Here is a 20,396-nt window from a genome sequence, read left to right on the forward strand (position 1 = left end):
CATGGGGGTTTAGGGAGGGGGGAATCAAATATTTGGAAAGTCACTTTCATGAAGTGGAAAGACAGGAATACTTCACTCACTGCTGTGATCATGTCAAAGCCCACAAACAGGAAAGAAAGGGAAGTTTAACAATTTAGTGACAGGAGTTAATGCGGTTTATAACAGACTTAATAACGATGAATGGTGAATTAAAGGAATTAAAGCAGAGCAGCAGATAATATCCTCACGTGGCCTTTAATATTTCTGCTGGTGAAATGGATATGAGCTTCCCACAGATCTAGTCGGATGTCAGCAGGAAACTTGTAATCTATCTCTGTGTACCTCACGATCAGAAAGAATTTGTACATAGGTTCATAAAGTCATCAATTTATACAGGACAGAAACAGACCCTTCGGCTCAAATCATCAAGGCGACAAAAATATTATATGAGCTTTTCCCAATTACCTGCGTTAAACCTTTCCTATCCATGTGCCTATCTAAATTGTTTTTAAACATTGTAACTCAACCCGTCTCTGAAGCTTCCTCTAACACTAGTTCTGCATCCCCACCGCCCCATGTGAAAAAGTTGTCCAGGTCCCTTTTAAATCTTTCCCCTCATCTTAAATCTATGCCCTCGAGTTTTAGACACACCTACACTGGGAAAGAAACTGTGACCATCCACCTTATCTGAGTCCCTGACGACTTTATACACTTCTATAAGGTTATCCCTCACCTCCTGAGCTCCAGGGTATAGAGTCCAAGCCAATCCAGCCTCTCTTTATAACTCGTCCACTATCTCATTAACATCCTGATTCATCTCTTTTGCACTCTTTCTCGCTAATGGCATTCTTCCTATAATTGTGATACCATAACTGCACACGATACTCCCAATGCAATCTCACCAATAATTGGTATAGTTTTAACAAGACACCCCAACTCCTGTGCTCAATACTGTGACCGACAAGGCAAGCCTGCCTAATGCCTTCGTCACCACCCTCTTGACCTGCTTCACCCCTAGATCCCCCTGAACCACAACATTCGCTCCACGTTATGCACGCCAAATGCGCATACGCATTGCACTACATTCATGTGTGAAAAACGACTATTATTTCCAAGAACATATAGTTCTTGGACTATATGTACAATGTCAGGCCGATCGTGAGTATATTCTGCTATTTATAGAAAGGTTATTGAACAGAAATACTTCTTACAACACAAAGAAAAAAATGTTTTATTTTGTTTTTTCTATTTTGCTTTTTCCTTACACATCCCAATTCTCTTGGTATTGAATAAAAGAACAATAGACAATAGGTGCACGAGTAGGCCATTCGGCCCTTTGAGCCAGCACCACCATTCCATGTGATCATGGCTGATCACATTGGTCATAAAGCCAATGGTCATAAAATATATGACTAAGTTATGAAGAAAGAGTTTCATTTAAAGCTGCACACACCTAATTTCATTGAAGACATACTTGCTCCAGTGGTCTTCAACAGCAAATCACAACAGTCCATGGCCCCCCCACTACCCTCCCCCCACCCCTCTCCATCCCACCTCTCTAATAGTTTCCCTACCACTGACATGAGGCTCAGCAGCCAAGTTTCCTGGATTTTCTCTACTTCTTTTCTTAAACAAAGGGACAACATTGGCCACTCTCCAGTTGTTCGGGATCTCACTGTGGCTAGGGAAGAAACAAAGGTCCTTGTCCATTTCTCCTGCAATCTCGTCTCTTGCCTCCCTCAGTAACCTATGATAGAGCCCATCAGGCCCTGGGTTCTTATCCATCTTAATGGTCAAGAGCCTCTACACCACCTCCATTTTGATCTCACTGTCCTAGAATACTTGTGTTCTCCACAGATCTCACTGTCCTACAAGTCCCTTTCCCTGGCAAATACAGATGCAAAGTACTCGCTTAGTTCTGCACCAACATCCTTCAACTCCAAGCATCGATTCCCTCGCTTATCTTTGAGCAGTCCTACCTTTTCTCTGGTCGCCCTCTTATTTTTAACATGCGTATAAAAAGCCTTGGGATTTTCTTTAATCCATTTTGCCAATGACATTTCATGGCCCCTTTTGGCCCTTCTAATTACCCACGTTCCTTCCTACTTGCTTTATTTTTCTCGTAAGCCCCTTAAACCTGACATACACTTCCTTTTTCTTCCTAGATTTACAACTTCATTGGTCACCCACAGTTCCTTTACCTTGCCGTCCTTATCCCTCCTCCTTACTGGTACATGCTGACGCTGCTCTTTGATCAGCTGGGCTTCCACATATCACCTGTGGAGTTACCCATTAACAACTGCTCCTAATGTACTCTCCTTAGCTTTTGTCTAACGACATTGTAATCTGCCTTGCACCCATTACGTACCTTCCCCCAACATCATTTAGCAATACAAGGTCCAGTATGGTCCATTCTCGAGTCGGCCTATCCACATACTGTTTATTATGGCCAACTTCTTGTCTTTCTTATCAAGCCCCAAAACCGCCGTAGACGAAGGAACAGTGGAACGATATATTCTTGACGCAAATGACCAACAACAAAGAGATCACGACTCAATTAGTTAGTCGTTTATTTGAAGTTGCAATCCCTGTAAAGCGTCTTTGAGTGTTTGAAAAGTGCTATATAAATGTAATGCATTATTATTATTATTATTAAAACATATTGGCATATCTCTTACCATCGACTTGTTATTGATTAACTTGGTAAAAATCTAATATCCTACCGTGGTTCCTCCGCGACTTATATAAAACTACCAGACCTTATATCCAGTAGGTACTTCTTGTATTTTCTTTGGCCACCAAAATCTTATTATTTTAGTAGGCACTTATAGTTAAAAATCCTGCTTACCGACCTTCTATCAGTAGGTTCTTCTCATGAACTGAAGCATTACATCAGAGCTGGCAGCTCCTCTGGCTCATCTAGCTCCGCCCAGTCCATCTGTATTAACCTCTTAGTGCCCAAATAATACAACAGGATACAAAGCAATGTAATAATATACTAAAATAACTAATAAATGCAAAATAGCTCCTCCACACCGGCCTCTAATTGTTATGTGTATAACGCAACAATTACTAGTATCAAAAGGAGCCATAAAAACTTCATACGTAATCAAAAAAGCATGCACTATATATTGGCATCTAATCTCCTATAGTGATTCTTCAATCTTCAAGGCACCAGTCTTTGCTGTACTCGGGTATCAGCTTCAAGTAGCAGACATATCTTGGTTATCAGTCTTTCCAAGATGTTGCTTAGTCTGGAGCCGAACTGTACGCACAAAACCTTGTGCGTCTGGTATAATCTCCAATATATTGCCCATTGACCAGGACCTACGTGGTGCTGTAGAATCGACCACCAGAATAATGTCACCTGCAACGAAGCTTTTCACCTTAAACCACCGTTCCTGGATCAATAGACAATAGGTGCAGAAGTAGGCCGTTCAGCCCTTCAAGCCAGGACCGCCATTCAATGTGATCATGGCTGATCATTCACAATCAGTACCCCGTTCCCGCCTTCTCTCCATACCCCCTGACTCCGCTATCTTTAACTCTATTTAGCCCTCTCTTGATTTAGCGTCCAGAGAAATGGCCTCCACTGCCTTCTGAGGCAGAGAATTCCACAGATTTACAACTCTGACTGAAAAGTTTTTCCTCGTCTCCGTTCTAAATGGCCTACCCTTTATTCTTAAACTGTGGCCCCTGGTTCTGGACTCCCCCGACATTGGGAACATGTTTCCTGCTTCTAACATGTCCAAACCCTTAATAATCTTATATGTTTCAATAAGATCTCCTCTCATCCCTCTAAATTCCAGCGTATACAAGCCTAGTCGCTCTAGTCTTTCAACATACGACAGTCCCGCTATTCCGGGAATTAACCTAGTAAACCTACGCTGCACACGCTCAATAGCAAGAATGCCCTTCCTCAAATTTGGAGACCAAAACTGCACACAGTACTCCAGGTGCGGTCTCACCAGGCCCCTGTACAACTGTACAATCAGAGGCAAATATTCTCGTATCCATCTTTTCCAAAAAGGATCTGCTATATATTGTATCTGTTTTAATGGCGCCACTCTGGCCTTTCCCATTATAAATGCAATATGCACTTCCTTTCTATCATTTTCCAGTCTTAGATATGAAACAGTACCGTAGCCACTTTTGCTGGCATCTGAGAAGTGGTGCAGCTGTGCATTTCTGATTTGACCAAAGTTTGTGGGCTTCATGCACCACTCTAAACTCTGCAATCTTGTTGAGATCTGTTAGCCATCCTGCTCATCGCTGAGAAAATGTTTGGGGTATGTCATCATCCCAGCCAAGTTTCTCCTTGAAGCGTTCCTGCATAATCAACTTAGCAAAGTAAATGGTGCTAAGAATCCTAAAGGATCGTAGATAGAGCCGACTACAGACAAGATGCCACTTCTGTTGCACGGTCATTCCTGTACAGCAATTTTGAACTTGAACACATCTGTTTCAACGCACCAGCGCAATCCAAGTGCTCTTTCCATCGACAGATTGTCCTGGTCCAAGTCCAACTCCTTGATCTCTTTAGCCCTACTTACTTGAGGAATGGATGTCAATGCAGCACGGCTGTTACTGATCCATTTTCATAGTGTAAATCCTCCCATTTGGCAGATGTCAGTCAGGTCCTTTACCATCTGAATTGCTTCCTGTCCCAAAGGCATGGATTTTAAACAATCATCCACGTAGAAGTTGACCTTTATCGTGTTTGCCACCTCTTGCGAAAAATATACTCCGTTATCCTCAGCAATCTTTTTCAATGCAAAGTTTGCACAACTTGGTGATGACACGGCTCCGAAAAGATGTACCTTCATCCGGTATTCAATAAGATCTTGCTGCACATCACCGTCGGGCCACCACAGAAATCGCAGGTAGTCAACATGCTTTTCTGATACCTTGACCTGATGAAACATTGCTTGGATATCTGCCATCAAAGCAACCGGCTCTTGTCTGAATCTGATGAGAACTCCTATGAGTGAGTTTGTTAGGTCTGGACCCTGCAGTAGTTGGCAGTTAGGTGATGTACCCTTAAAGACTGCTGCACAGTCAAAGACCACTCTTATGGTTCCTTTCTTCGAGTGATACACCCCGAGGGATGTACCAGAGTTTACCATCACTTCAATTCAGCTGGTCCATTGGTACCCTTTCAGCATAACCATCATCAATCATTTCTATGAGGAAAGATTTATATTCATTACAAAACGTCTTATTCTTATTAAACTTGCTTTTCAAGCTCTGGATACGCTGCTCAGCTATGCAAAGGTTGTTCGGCATGCTGGTATTCTCCTGCTTGAAAGGTAATTCTAGACAATAATGTCCATCTGTCATCCTTGCCGAACAATTCATAATATCCATGAATTTTACCTCTTCTCTGGACAATTCTTCCTTTTCCCTGCTGGATCCTTCATTGAAGTCATGACCAGAAGTTTGACCAGAAGTTCCTCCAGATTCGCAGTGGATATTCGATTGATAGCCGCAGCAGGAGAGCCATTTCCATCCCTACTGTCGTGGTCTTTTCTCAGAGGACCATAAATAACCCATCCCAACAAGGTTTTCATGGCGTACGTTCCATCTCCTTGGCTGTTGACCAGCACCCAAGGCCCCAATACCTTAGAAGCATTAGTTCCGATGAGTAGGTCAATGCCAGAATCTATTTCAGAAATCTTGACATCCTTCAAGTAAGGCCATTGCTTCAGGTCTTCTTGTCTGGGAATGTTTGATTGTGAAACAGGAATGGTCTTATTGGTAAACACATCGGATAAAATCATTGCTGTCCAGACCAGATATTTCCAAACCTGAAATAATACGACTGGTTACAGACTTCTCTTGATTTATGGTGCGCAAGAGAATCCTCTTCTTTGATCCTGAAATCTTCTGCCTTCTTACCAGGCTTTCGGTGCAGAAGGTAGACGAACTTCCATTATCCAAAAATGCTTAAGTTTGCAACACTGTACTCCCATTGAGACTTTACTTGCACTGGTACGATGGAGATGATGCTGGCTTTTTCCACCGGCCCCAATATGTCCACACATTTGAGATGGAAGCGCAGCATCACTCGCGCTTGATTTTTCCTGCTTCTCCTTCTTTTCTGTACATACTGGTTTCCTTTCTTTGTCCTTCTGTTCAATATGAAGTATCTCAGGATGCTCTCCTTTGCATACAACACAAGTCAAACGACTCTTGCAGCTTCTGCTCATGAGACCCATCTTTAAACATCCAAAACAGATTCTCTTACCCTTTAAGAAATCCATCCTTTCTTTATACTCTAACCTTTTGATCTGCCAACACTTCTCCAACTGGTGACCCCTTCTATTGCAGAACAGACAAGGGTCCTGCTGCTTGGCAATAGGCACTTCAGCTTTCTTTCCTTTTGTTGTCAGATTTTCTTGTGCGTGTACTTCGACAGGTTCTGTATTCGTAGCAAAACTGATTCTAGCTGTTTTCGGCCTTTCTCTTAGCTTAGCCTTTAACAGTTGCTGCTGTTTTAGCATCCTCAATATTCCCATACAGTGGATCTGATAGTATCTTCACTTGTACCTCTGTGAAGTTTACCAGGTCGGGATATCCAGGTGGACGTTTTTTGCTTCCGTGAATCTCATATGCCCGATCTCTCCACCTTTCCCTGAGCTTATAAGACAGTTTTAGGAGGATGGCCTTCATATTAGAGGGGACATTCAATTCATCAATATATTTGAGCTGTTCCATTGCATTGTAACAACCTTTAAGGAATAGTGAGAACTCTTGTAATGCTTTCACGTCATCTGGCTTGAAAGCTGGCCAGGCCAATGCCTTGGTAATATAAGTAGTGGCAATCTTCTGCTCATTGCCAAAATGCTCTTTAAGCAGCTTCCTTGCCTCCTGATAACCCTGGTCTGAAGGTAAGTGTTGACAGCTGCTGACTAAGTTTCTCGCTTGTCCTTTTGTATATTGTTCCAAGAAATGATAATGGTCACTGTCATCATCAGTCTTTCAAATGCCTTGATAAAAAGTTGATACCGCAAAGGATCACCATCATACACAGGAATGTCTCTTGGTGGTAGAGTGGAAGAAAGATTTTGTTTAGCCAGAAGAACAGCGATTTCATTTTGCCAATGCCATATGTCATACACTTCACTTCGGCCTCCATCATAATGTTTAATACGAGCACGCCCTTGCTCACCTTTTTGTTCCTGAGGCCTTGCTCTGGCCCCTTGAGGAGGGCGTCGAGTTAGATATGCCATATCACTAGCTTTAGCATATGGTCTCAAAGTTGTTTGTTTCGGTCCAAAAGCCTGTTGCTCCCGGCCATACCTGCATCTAGCTGCAGATGGTTCCAGTTTAGCTGGCAATTGGCTTTGAGCATCTCCCCTGCCCAGATAAGAACTCCTCCTATCAGATACTGTCGAGCTGCTTATTGAGTTCGGAGTGCCAAGTACACTAAGTTTTGTCTTGGCTGTTGCCATTTCAGTCTCTAGTTTCAATCGTTCGTTCTCTCTTCTCAATTGATCATTCCTCTTCTTCCATTCGTTCTCCACTGCCAATTGTCTTCTCTTCTGTTCTTCTTCCATTCCTAATTGGCTTCTCTTCCGTTCTTCTTCCATTTCTAACTGCTGTGCCTCAATCTTATGCATCTGTTCCAAGAACGCAGCTTGACCTGCAAGAACAGCCAGTTCGACCTCAACCTCCTTACAAGCAGAGTGCGTCGAAGATGCACGAGATTTGATGCTCAATTTAGTTTGAGATCTCTTCAAGTCTGATGGAGTCTACGTCTACACCACCCTGGCATAAGGCGCTCTCGACATTGGAGGGTGTGGTCCCATGACCAACTTGGTATATCCACGCATTAACTTCCTGATCAAATTCATCGAGAGCGTTCCCGACGGTGCATCCATTGGTCTTGCCTTTCAAGTTCTCCTGCAGATGGCTGTAATAGTCTAAATGCTTCATATTCTTCATTGATTTTGTTCTTGACATGGTTAAATTGAATCATGTTGAATCGTACCTCATGTACCTTTACAGCTGATTCTATTAGTTCTTTAGTGCTTCCCATTAACCTGTTAGCTTGTTTCATGTTTTTCATAGGCTAAATTCATATCTATCGATGCAAGTTTAGTGGCCCTTTTTTCCACTTTAGGCCTTGTTCTGATGTCGCCACCTTGTGCCTGAACATCAGATTTAGTTACAGACATGTTGTATTTCGTGAAGACGTGCAGCTGTGTTCTTATCTTCAATGGAATGCCAAAGAAGACTGATAACTAGCCACTCTTCAAGGTCGTCTCTTAGTGGCTCGTATTCCAAACTTCTGAGTACCAGTTATGGAAAACAGCTTTCCAAAAAAGCTTGCTGCAATTAACAGGCTTTCTTATAAACCAATTTAAAGCAGTTTTCGGTTTCTTATCTTCAAGGTTTTAGCGGCAAACAATCCTCTAGTTTCAATCACTATTTTCAACTTCAGTCTCTTTACGAGCTAATTAACTTCAAATCACTCTAGAGACAGATTTATGTTTCTGGTCACCGAGGATAGCTCATTCTATTCTACGGTTGAGAAACTTTTAGCAATAAATCCCTCCAAGTCAGTTAAGCTCTCACACTTCGTATCTCACGAAGGCAAGCTCTGGCTGAACGCTTCTGAAGAATAAATTCAAGCTGATCGCTCCAGCTAAGGTAGATTTTTACAATATTACGGCCAGCTTCAACCCCACTCCTGGAGCCAGTTCTTTTTTAAATGACTCTTGAGAGAAGGATTTCTTTATCTTCTCTCAACGAGGATAGTTCATGATCTATACACTCCGGCTGAGGAAGGTTTTACAATAAATTACTCCAGTTCAGATAAGATCTTCCACATGCGCTCCGCCAAAGACAAGTTCTTGCGCTTTGACGAAGGAATGGGAGAGGTGGTCCTTGACGCAAATAACCAACGACAAAGAGATCTCTATGACGATTCAGTTAGTGGGTCATTTATTTGAAGTTTCAATAAAACATATTGGCATATCTCTTGTCACACTCTTCAGGAGGCAGGTGTGCATTTGTCAATGACCACTGTCCACAGAAGACTTCATCAACAGAAATATAGAGGCTACACTGCAAGATGCAAACCACTGGTTAGCCGCAAAAATAGGATGGCCAGGTTACAGTTTGCCAAAAAGTATTTAAAAGAGCAACCACAGTTCTGGAAAAAGGTCTTGTGGACAGATGAGGCAAATATTAACTTCTATCAGAGTGATGGCAAGAGCAAAGTATGGTGGAGAGAAGGAACCAAAGCATAACATCTCATCTGTGAAACACAGTGGTGGGGGTGTTATGGCCTGGGTATGTATGGCTGCTGAAGTTACTGGCTTACTTATCTTCATTGATGATACAACTGCTGATGGCAGTAGCATAATGAATTCTGAAGTGTACAGACATTGAAGTGTACAATGGCTCCTGCACATCCTATCTGCTCAAGTTCAAACAAATGCCTCAAAACTCATTGGCCGGCAGTTCATTCTACAGCAAGACAATGATCCCAAACATCCCAAATAAGTGGGCGTGGCTGTGTTCTGCAGCTGCGGCTCACCGGCAGTCTCTCTGTTTTTTTTGTTGTTGTTTTTTGTCATTGTCGTCGTTAAATGTACGTTTTATTTTATTTTTAACTCTGTGTATGTGGGGGGGTGGTGGGGGGGTTGGGGGAAACCTTTTTTCAAATCTCCTCCTCAACGGAGATGCGACCTTTACCGTGTTGTATCTCCGTTCGCGCTACGGCCTAACATCGTGGAGTCGGCGGCCTCCAGCTGGGATCGACCTCAAAGACTCCGGTCGCAGGGCCTGGACTTACCATCTCGGAGGCTTCGGCCGTGGGCTTCGGGAGTTCGCAGGTCCCTGGCTGGCGACCGGTTTTTGGGAGCTCCAGCCGTAGCAGCTTCGACCGCCCCGAAGCGCGAGGTACGATCGACCCGCTCGCAGGCCCTTCATCGCCCTGCGTGGCTCGGCCGCAGCACTTTCCATCGTCCGGTGGGGGCTCAGGACTTTCATCGGCCTGCTCGGCTCGGCCCTGGGACTTTCCATCGCCCGGTGGGGGCTCAGGACTTTCATCGGCCTGCTCGGCTCGGCCCTGGGACTTTCCATCGACCGGTGGGGGCTTCAAAAAGTTGGGAGCCTCGATCACCTCGTGGCACCATGGGAGAAGAATGAGGAGGAGATAAGACTTTGCCTTCCATCACAGTGAGGGTATGCCTAGAGCAATCACTGTGATGGCTGTTTGTGTAAAAAATTATATCTGTGTATCTTGTGCTTTTTAATGTCTACTGCCGGACCCTGACGTGAGAGGACGCTGGCGTTGTGTATTCGCCGCTTTTCCGTCAGGATAGTTTGTCTGTTTGTTTCTATGTTAATTGTTTTTGTAAAGCGCTTTGAGCATGCGATAAGGCGCTATATAAAATAAATGAATTATTATTATTATTATACCACTAAAGCAACAAAGGAGTTTTTCAAAGCAAAAAAATGGTCATTTCATGAGTGGCCAAGTCAATCACCCGATCTGAACCCAATTCAGCATGCCTTTTATATGCTGAAGAGAAAACTGAAGGGTAGTAGCTCCCAAAACAAGCATAAGCTAAAGATGGCTGCAATACAGGCCTGGCAGACCAGCACCAGAGGTGACACCCAGCAACTGGTGATGTCCACCATAAGGGGCATTTAGACAAGCACATGGAAGTGCAGGGAATAGAGGGATATGGATCATGTACAGGAAGATGAGATCTGTTTAACGGCATCATATTCAGCACAAACATTGTGGGCTGAAGGGCCCATTCCTATGCTGTACAGTTCTATGTTCTAACCCATAAGAATGTGTCTTGGTCTCTTCTTAGGAGATGTGCAGGTGTAATCATCAACTAATGAATGAATGTGTTCACAGCCTTGTGAATGTCATTATAGTTATCATCTATTGCAACATCATTAACTTGGTGAGACAGATGTTAAAGTTGCAATATCTTGAAACTGATTGTTATTTTAGTTGGAATGGATTGTAAGATATTGGAGATAACACATGAATAAACTGTTAACCAGCTGTGCAATAGGAAGTCGAACAGAGAATTGCAACTATCCACATTTATGACAGATGTATTGCAGTAAAATCTCCCAAAAACCATGACCAATCAAAGTGTTGTCACGCAGAGATATTAACTCAGGTGGGATGTAAGAGGTTGAGATTTGCAGAGGTGAATGAAATTACGGTGGCACAGCGATAGAGCAGCTGCCTTACGGCACCTGCAGCGCCGGAGACCCGGATTCGTTCCCAACTACAGGTGCTGTCTGTACGGGATTTGTACGTTCTCCCCGTGGATTTTCTCTGAGATCTTTGGTTTCCTTCCTCACTCCAAAGAAGTACAGGTTTGTAGGTTAATTGGCTTGGTATAAGTGTAAATTGTCCCATGGGAAGGGTCTCGACCCAAAACGTCACCCATTCCTTCTCTCCCGAGATACTGCCTGACCTGCTGAGTTACTCCAACATTTTGTGAATAAATCGAATCGTCCCATGGGTGTGGGACAAAGACCCATCATTTATTTATTTGCCTCTGTACTACACAATTTGAGATTTGTAATAGAAAAAAAATCACATGTGGTTACATAGAAACATTGAAAATAGGTGCGGGAGAGGCCATTCGGCCCTTCGAGCCAGCACCACCATTCATTGTGATCATGGCTGATCATCCACAATCAGCAATCTGTGCCCAACTTCTCCCCATATCCCTTGATTCCACTAGCCCCCAGAGCTCTATCTAACTCTCTCTTAAATTCATCCAGTGATTTGGCCTCCACTGCCCTCTGTGGCAGAGAATCCACAAATTCACAACTCTCTGGGTGAAAAGGTTCCTTCTCACCTCAGTTTTAAATGGCCTCCCCTTTATTCTAAGACTGCGGCCCCTGGTTCTGGATTCCCCCAATATTAGGAACATTTTTCCTGCATCTAGCTTGTCCAGTCCTTTTATAATTTTATATGTCTCTATAAGATCCCCTCTCATCCGTCTAAACTCCTACAAACCTAGTCTTTTCAATCTTTCCCCATATCACAGTCCTGCCATCCCAGGGATCAATCTCGTGAACCTACGTCAATTACAAGGATGTCCTTCCTCAAATTAGGAGACCAAAACTGTACACAATACTCCAGACGTGGTCTCACCAGGGCCCTATACAACTGCAGAAGAACCTCTTTACCCCTATACTCAAATCCTCTCATTATGAAGGCCAACATGCCATTAGTTAAAGTGCACATTGTCAGATTTTAATCTTTTAAAAACATTATTAAAGTGCACATTATCAGATTTTAATCTTTTAAAGACATTATTCTGCATTTCCTTTAACATGATTATATAACAAAATTCTAAATTATATCAAAATGTGAGTTTGGAATGTATATGGTAACATGTACAGAGGCTTTGGTTTCATTCATTTATTATGAGAATTTTTCAGGCAGATTGATTATGTGGCCAAAGAAAAGATGCAATATTGACAACAAACCAAATCTGCTGAAGAACGAGAACAAAAATGGACCATTGAATAATCAAGTTATTTCCATTACTCTGTGACCTAAAACGTTTATCAGATATTAAGCATTTTCAAAACACACTTAATATTTCATGAAAAGCTGAAACCATTTTTGGCTATCCTGCATCTCCTCAAAGTAACACATCAAGGTACTTTAAACATATCCTTACCTGCACAGGGGGAGTCCCATCATTACTGTATCTAAACTCCCCTTCATCTCCACAACTGACTTGCTCATAATCCTCCAGCATTTTCACAGTCATGCCTGCCTTCAAATTTTCCTGTATATAGTCCACATAACTGCCTCGACTGGCAAAGTTTGAGCGTGATTTGTAAGCTGTAGCCGTTTTTCTCCGAGGTTGCGGTATCAGAAGACTATTGGCGGTCATGCTCCGTGGCTGAAATATTGATTTCATGTTTCTGGGTAATGCCTCACTCATTGACCCCATTGAGTGATCATGTTGCTTATTCCGATCCCAGCCCATGACACGAACTAACTCAGAAATCAGATTTGCCATTGCCATAGTGAACTCAAACTCACGTGACAAGCGAGTCGGCTCAGGAAGATGCAAAGCAGCAAATTCCTGCCGCTCTCCACTTGCATCTTGTCCACTATTATTTAACTTGTCCATCAATGAGGTGACGCACAGGTAACGTTTTACCAACGAAAATAAGAGTTTACCAGGAATCTGAAATGGAAACAAAAAGCACGTAACCATTCAGTTAATGCAGCATTTACTGTTAAATCCACCTGTGATAATCATGGAAATCAGTCATGTTTGTCTCTCCACAGATTCCTTCTGATCTGATGGGAATGTCCAGCATTTTCTGGTCTGATTTCACATACCAACCATCAGCAGTCCTTTGAATTTCAGTTAAATGAAGAGATCCAAGCATTTGCAACGGGTGAAAAAGTTTGGCTGTGGAATGAGAGGGAGAATTTGAGGATAGAGTGCTGGAATCAATGGAAACCAGAACAGTGGCAATGGATAAAAGGAACCTAAGGAACCCAAGTCCCACAACGCAAATTAAATTACTACATAGGTTGAAAGTTGGGGTTGAGATGTTAGTCTGTGTAAGAAAGAGAAATTAGGATTTCAGCAGAAACGGGTTTTCACTGTAACTCTGTACACGTGATAATAATAAACCAACCCCTCCATCATGTTATGCGGTACTATACTACATGGGATAAACAGGGAACATATCTGGCTGTTTATAACTGAATATCCAAGAGATGAAGTGAACCATCAATAAGGACGGAAATATATAGCAGGCTCATATGTACACAAGTTATTCAGGCAAATCGTACCATACACATGTACATCAGGTAGTGCAAATGAGAAAATAAACAGAGTGCAGAATATATTGTGATAGCCATACAGAAAGTGCAGATTAAAAAAAGTGCAAGGGCCACAATGAGATAGATTGGAAATTTGGGAATTCATCCCTAACATCTGAGGGGTCTGTTCAAGAATCTGATAACAGCAGGGAAGAAGCTGTCTTCAAATTTGTTTGAATATCTTTCAAGCTTTTCTATCTTCTGTACAACAGGAGAGAGAATGACTGGTGTGTGGCAGTCCTTGATCATGTTTCCTTAGGCAGCTGGATTACATTCACAACTCTCTGCAACGTTTTGTCGTCTCAGGCAGAGCCATGTCCAGTTGCAATGCATCCGGATAGGATAGGTGCATCCGTAGAAGTGGGTATGAGTTATTGGAGACATGTCAAATTTCCTTAGCATTCTGAGAAAGCAGAGGTATTGACGTGGTTTCTTATGCACAACGTCATTGTGAAACACATTGTTATATGCAAGCTAAAGGGAATAAAATAGACATACCAAAATCATCTCCAACCAACAGATTAGATGCTTTACAAGTCCTGCCACATCTAGTATTGAATGGTGGTGGATAACCAGGAGGAGAAACTAAGAATATTCCCATGTAGACATAAGGAACTGCGGTTGCTGGTTTACAAACAAAGACAAAGTGCTGGAGTAACTCAATGGGAGAAAGGCCCCAACCCGAAACATCGTCTACCCATCTCCAGAGATGCCGGCTGACCCGCTGAGTTACTATAGCACTTTGTGTCTTTTTAAGAAAAATTCCCATCCTCCACAATTGTGGGGCTCAAAATATGAGTGATAGGGCTGAAGCATTTGCAAAGACATTTAGAAGTCCATATGGATGATTCATCGTAATCTCCCGAGATCTCCAACAACATAGAAATCACCATGCTGTTCATTTCACTCCACAAAAAATGGGTGATGGAGTTAGACGTAGTTATAGAAACCGATTGATAGAAAATCCCACTGGTATGGAAGGTGGTGCCATCAGAAGAAATGTGACAGTCAGAGAAACTTGGACAAATTAATAGTTTACCCATGTAAGGATTTATTTTCTTCCAGATTATGTTTTTTTTGCGACATGATTTAGCACCAAGTTAAGCTGATCAATCAATGGTTTCATGGTGCTTTATTGTCATGTGTGCACTGCACAGTGAAATTCTTTTTGCTGAGATCATACATGCACAAGTCGCCATTTACAAAAAGTTCAAAGTCCGGTCCACGCACTCGATGTACTGGAGCAGTTCCAAATCCAGGTAAGTCCCAGACTGCTGCAGGCCTCCTCCATCGCCCAACAATCAACCGACAATCAGCAAATAGTTGGTTTGTGTTCTTATTTTTGACAAGATTATGAATACGATGTTATTTCTTTTAAGGCTGTTTTCATGGTAATAAACAAGAATACAAAATGAACAGGAAATTGCATTACCTGAGGAAGATGAATTCCTTCAAATGATATTCCATGTTCTTCAGAGGAGGTGGTTTCTGCAAACAATTCCAGTAAGGTGTAGCGGTTGTCAAAATCCATGTGCTGCTCAATCCCATCCTGCTGACTCAGGGAAAGAAGAACGTATGCTCGGCTACCTACATAAGAACACAACGGCACATCTCAGCCAAAATCACACTCGAGTTCAAAACAGATCTTATGCTTATTTGATTATATGTCAATTAGACAACATCAACGGTTAAAATAAACCAAGAATTCTTGGCTATGAATGACTTTGGAACCACATTCAAATGAAGACAAATTCTATAGAAATTCAAGTTTCCCCTCTACTGGTTAACCAGACAAAAGACAAACTCCACTAAATGTTTAAAAAGGGAGCAAGGCACACGGAAGAAAATTATAGGTGACATAAGTGGTAAGATTTGAGAGTCCATTATTAAGAATGAGGGTTCAGGTACCTAGAAACATGTAATAAAACTGGCTAAAGTCAGGTATTAGAGGCAAGGTACTAGCATGGATAGTCTGAAGAAGGGTCTCGACCCGAAACGTCACCCATTCCTTCTCTCCAGAGATGTTGCCTGTCCCGTTGAGTTACTCCAGCATTTTGTGTCTTGCATGGATAGAAGATTGGCTGTGGCAGAAGGCAAAAAGTGGGATTAAAGGGGGCCTTTTCTGGTCAGCTGCTAGTGACAAGTGGTGTTCCACAGGGGTCGGTGTTAGGTCCGCTTCTTTGCAAGTTATATGCCAATGATCAGGTTGTGAAATTGATGGCTTTGTGGCTAAGTTTGCAGATGAAATAGGGCAGGTTTGCAAATAGGTGATGGGAAATGTAATGTTGAGGAAACGGAATCTGCAGGGGTAATTGGACACTTTGAGAGAAAGGATAGCAAGTGGCAAATGGAGTACAATGTAGCAAAGTGTACTGTCATGCACTTTGGAAGAAGGAATAAAGGTGTAGACTATTTTCTAAATGGGGAGAGGATTCATAAATCTGAGCTGCAAAAGGACTTGAAAGTGCCGGTGCAGGATTCCCAAAAGGTTAATTTGCAGATTGAGTCGGAAGTAAGCAAGGCAGATGCAATATTAGCAATCATTTTGAGAGGAATAAAATATAGAAGCAAGGATGTTGACGATGAAGAGGGGTCTCAACCCAAAACGTCACCCATTCCTTCTTTCCAGAGATGCTGCCTGTCCCACTGAGTTACTCCAGCTCTTTGTGTCTATCATCGGTTTAAGCTTCTGCAGTTCCTGCTTACATGTAATGCTGAGGCTTTACAGAAGATGGGACATCATATTGCAGCTGGTCAGGCCACATTTGGAATATTGTGAGCAGTTTTGGGCTGGAGTGTTTTGTTTACTTCAATAAAGTCACCTCTTCCTCATATAATGGACCAAAGCCCGCAAGTTCTGCTAACTCCCCAGTGTATCCCTTCTGCACCCTTTCCATCTTAATGCCATCCTTCCTATGGTCTAATGACTTGTACAGCTGCAACATGCTGTCCCATCTTCTGTAAATACCATTCCCACTTTCTTCACTGCCCACCTGTTCTGCTACTTTCAGGGAACCATGCACCTTTGCTCCCAGATCTCACTGTCTCAGAACACTCTGCAGTGTAGTAAAATAATATTAAGGAGACAATTAGTGCAATTTCCTCACTGATGTTACAGTAGTTCATCAATTTAGCATTTACCTTTGCAGTTATGTGGCTTGCAAGTCCACTGAAAGAAGATGGCAAATATCAATTTTAGAGAGATGTAAATGTAGTTTTTGGAGGCCTTTGGGGGCAAGTGGCAGTATTGCAAGAATATTAGCTGTTCTAATTAGCAAGATTCACACCAATGTGGCAAATTAAACCGGTAATCCATATTGCTGTGAGACTGTAGCTGAATCACTGCTACAAACATTGCTGATTATATGCTACTTTGACAAATCAAAGTATACGCTACTTTGCCAAATGCCAGAGCTTGTTTTTGAGCAATGAGCTGCAGGTCAGACATCATTATAAATAATCCATTTGCTCAATCCTATGAAAAACTGTAATAGCATTAGTCCATTCATTAAATGCTCAAAGATTTCTTAATGAATCATGGGGGTGAAATGCATATTTTGTATCAGCAATTAAAAAAACGTTTTAAGAAACAATGAAAGGTGACTTAAAGAGATACACATTGTAGGAGCAATTTATAGTGGCCAATTAATCAACCAACCCACACCTTTGGAATGTGGGAGAAAACAAGAGGCCCTGGGGTAAACCACATGACCACAGGAGAACGTGCAAGCTCCACACATTTAGCACCAGAGGGCAGGATTGAACCAAGTCTCTGAAACCGAGAGGCAGCGGTTCTACTAGCTGTAGCCGTGTTCCCTCTGCACTGGAGGCAATCCGAGTGAGATATAAAACTCTCAGAGGACTTGACAAATAAATCATTTCCTTAAGTTTAACCAGTATCTGCTCCAATGAGATTTTCCACACAGGTGTCTCTAAAATATTTTCCTCCTTCCTCAACCCTAAATTACCCTCCATGAGGAATGAGCCGTTAATGGCCTAGCATCTACTTCTTGTACCATGGGATTAATGGATTAGTATAAATGGATGGTTGATGTTTGTTGTGGATTCTATAGGCCAATGGACCTTTTTTTGTGCTATATCTCTCTATGACTCCATGACAATGAGGAAATCCATTATAGCAACCCAGAGCACATCCCACTTCCCCAGATCGTTGTGATTTGATCATCAATGGGACCCAGAAGTGAGATAAAATGCAGAATCTATCATCATTGTTTCACAGAAGAAAAAAAGTTAAATATATTCTGCAATCCAAATTAAGAATCTAAATCAAAAAAGCATAGGGACTTTGAGCACAGAAGTTAATATTTAGCTATATAAATGGAAAGATTATAAATTGAGAAATGCTACATTCAAGACAGATTTAAAAAATGAGGCTACATTTATTTGTAAAATGGTATGGGCAGGTCAGGTCAGGACCACTGAAATATGTTCATTGCAGAATACAATGATAACTGATTAACTGTTTTGAGTATTTTTTTAGATAAAGTTTTGCCATTTTGCCTGCTACTTTGGAAAGGTTCCTGCTACACTGCACTCACCTATCACACTTCCATAGCCAGCTTGGGCTCCATCCCATAACATCTTAATCTCCCACCATGTTTATATCAAATCCAACCAAGATTCCTAACAGGGGCCTTAATATTTTGAGCTCTACGGTTATTGAGAGATTTGACTGACGCACATAAAATAATATGCTCTTGATGGAACTGATAGAGAAATTATTCTCACAGGTAAGTGAGTCAGGAACATATAGATGAGCGAAGAACTGGTTTTATTGTCAGTGAGGGCAGAAGAGAGGAGTCAGGGTCCCAGAACTAACTGGATAGCACTTAAAAAGAGACATAAAGAACCAAATATGCCAATGATTCTTTGAAAAAGGAAAAGACAAATGATTTGTGCAGGAGATCAAATCATTCACCCTTCAACATAAAAATTAATGTAAGTGGCTTTTGTCCAACTCAGATTCTTTTAGCTTGCACAAACACATCCATAAAAACACCTGTTACTAAGGCAAAAGGAGATAAGCAATTTTATTAATGAGAATTGGGTGTAATATTAGGAACCCATTCTATTGAAGGTAATACATTAACATAAGCTATGGGTTGATTAATGGCAGGAAACAGCAAGTGGAAATAAGGTGGGGAGACGGCATTTTCACATTTGCAGCTTGTGATCCTCAGAGGAATTACCCTACATGGACAGGTTAAACAGGCTGAAACTCAACTCAGAGTTTATACGAATGAGAGGCAATCTCATGAAATACACAATTCAAGAGGATCTTGGCTCTCATGGGAGAGTTTAGAACTAGAAACTGAGCAATGAAATTAAGGCTGATGGGGAACAGGCAGAAGAGTGGACTTGTGAAATGTTGGGCCAAAATGGCAGCGTAATTTTGAGGTGCTGAATGGCTTACTCCTACTTCCTATGATCTTCTCTCATAGACAATCTTTAAAGTGTCACATTAAAATATGAGGAATCTCTTTCAAGGGTATTCGTATGTACAATTTAATTCATTCCAATCTTTGAGCCCTACAATGGGCAAATTATTTTAAGCCAACTGTTGTCTAACATTCAGACCTTTCCATTAATGTCATACCAAGTCATACAGTGCTTGACATGTTATTTAATTATAAACAACCTACCTGCATCGTGTGAAGCGAGAGCACGGAGCATCTTTCCAGCACTTCTGCGCGTCTGTGTTTCCTTGTTACAGAGTAATTCCATAAGCACGTCCAAAGCTCCCGTCTCTTTAAACACACCAACTAGTGAACCGATACCAGCGTAGGCACTCAGAATATGAATTGTGTGTGAAATGTTCAGGGATGAGTCTGGCCCAGATATGCAAGACATCTGCCTCCTTGCTCTTTGTACTAAATGTTTGACGTCTTCCTTCATGTCAAGTAACTCTACATCGTCAAACGTGACATCCGAGTCAACATTCACTGGCTCCTGTTCTACTTTCACCCTCTGACTCTCAGGTTTCCGTTTCCCAAGGAGTGTAGGGCAGTTGGCATACACATCTTCAGCTGACATCCACATTAAAATATTGTCTGCTTTGTTGTCACTGGAACTGTTTCCTCCATTGTTCCTGCTGCCTCCACCTCCACCGTCACCGTCATCTATAGTGAGTACATTCCAGCGGATGAGGTACTCTGTAAGACCATCTGGTGATCGGCGCTGTCGGATCAGTTCTTCAGGATATGCCTGCATTTTGGGCCCCAGCTGGACCAGAAGGTTTTTGCTACGTCGCTCTCCCATTTCGTCAGTACCTGAACAAAAAGGCACAAATATCTTTGCAGCATAGTTTCTTCAATATTTAACTGCTATTTTCCAACAGATGCCAAATATTTGGGGCTCGGATCCCAAGTTTGACTATAACTCACGCCTTGCTGGAATCAGTTTACTGTATTACAACTTATTGTTAAAAGTGCAACGACATTTTAGCTCTTCTGTTGATCTGACATTAGTTGCAGTTGTGAGTAGATTTTTGAGAGCAGCAAGAATTAAATAGATTAGCAATCTTGCCAACATAAGGACATAC

The 20,396-nt window shown here is 42.0% G+C and overlaps 1 protein-coding gene across 4 annotated transcripts in view; it reads right to left on the bottom strand.

The window, feature by feature from the left end:
- cul9 (cullin 9) overlaps window positions 1-20,396 on the bottom strand; it is a 131,540-nt gene that overhangs the window by 97,210 nt on the left and 13,934 nt on the right. For all 4 annotated transcript variants that reach the window (XM_078398942.1, XM_078398943.1, XM_078398939.1 and 1 more), the window contains 3 exons: window positions 19,494-20,124; window positions 15,267-15,417; window positions 12,666-13,184 (listed from right to left, as the gene is read on the bottom strand). In XM_078398942.1, the coding sequence (XP_078255068.1) occupies window positions 12,666-13,184; window positions 15,267-15,417; window positions 19,494-20,113 (1,290 nt within the window). In that variant the 5' untranslated portion in view covers window positions 20,114-20,124. The remainder of the gene's footprint in view (window positions 1-12,665; window positions 13,185-15,266; window positions 15,418-19,493; window positions 20,125-20,396) is intronic.

Source organism: Rhinoraja longicauda, chromosome 5, assembly GCF_053455715.1.
Source record: "Rhinoraja longicauda isolate Sanriku21f chromosome 5, sRhiLon1.1, whole genome shotgun sequence".
NCBI classification, from domain to species: Eukaryota; Metazoa; Chordata; class Chondrichthyes; order Rajiformes; family Arhynchobatidae; genus Rhinoraja; species Rhinoraja longicauda.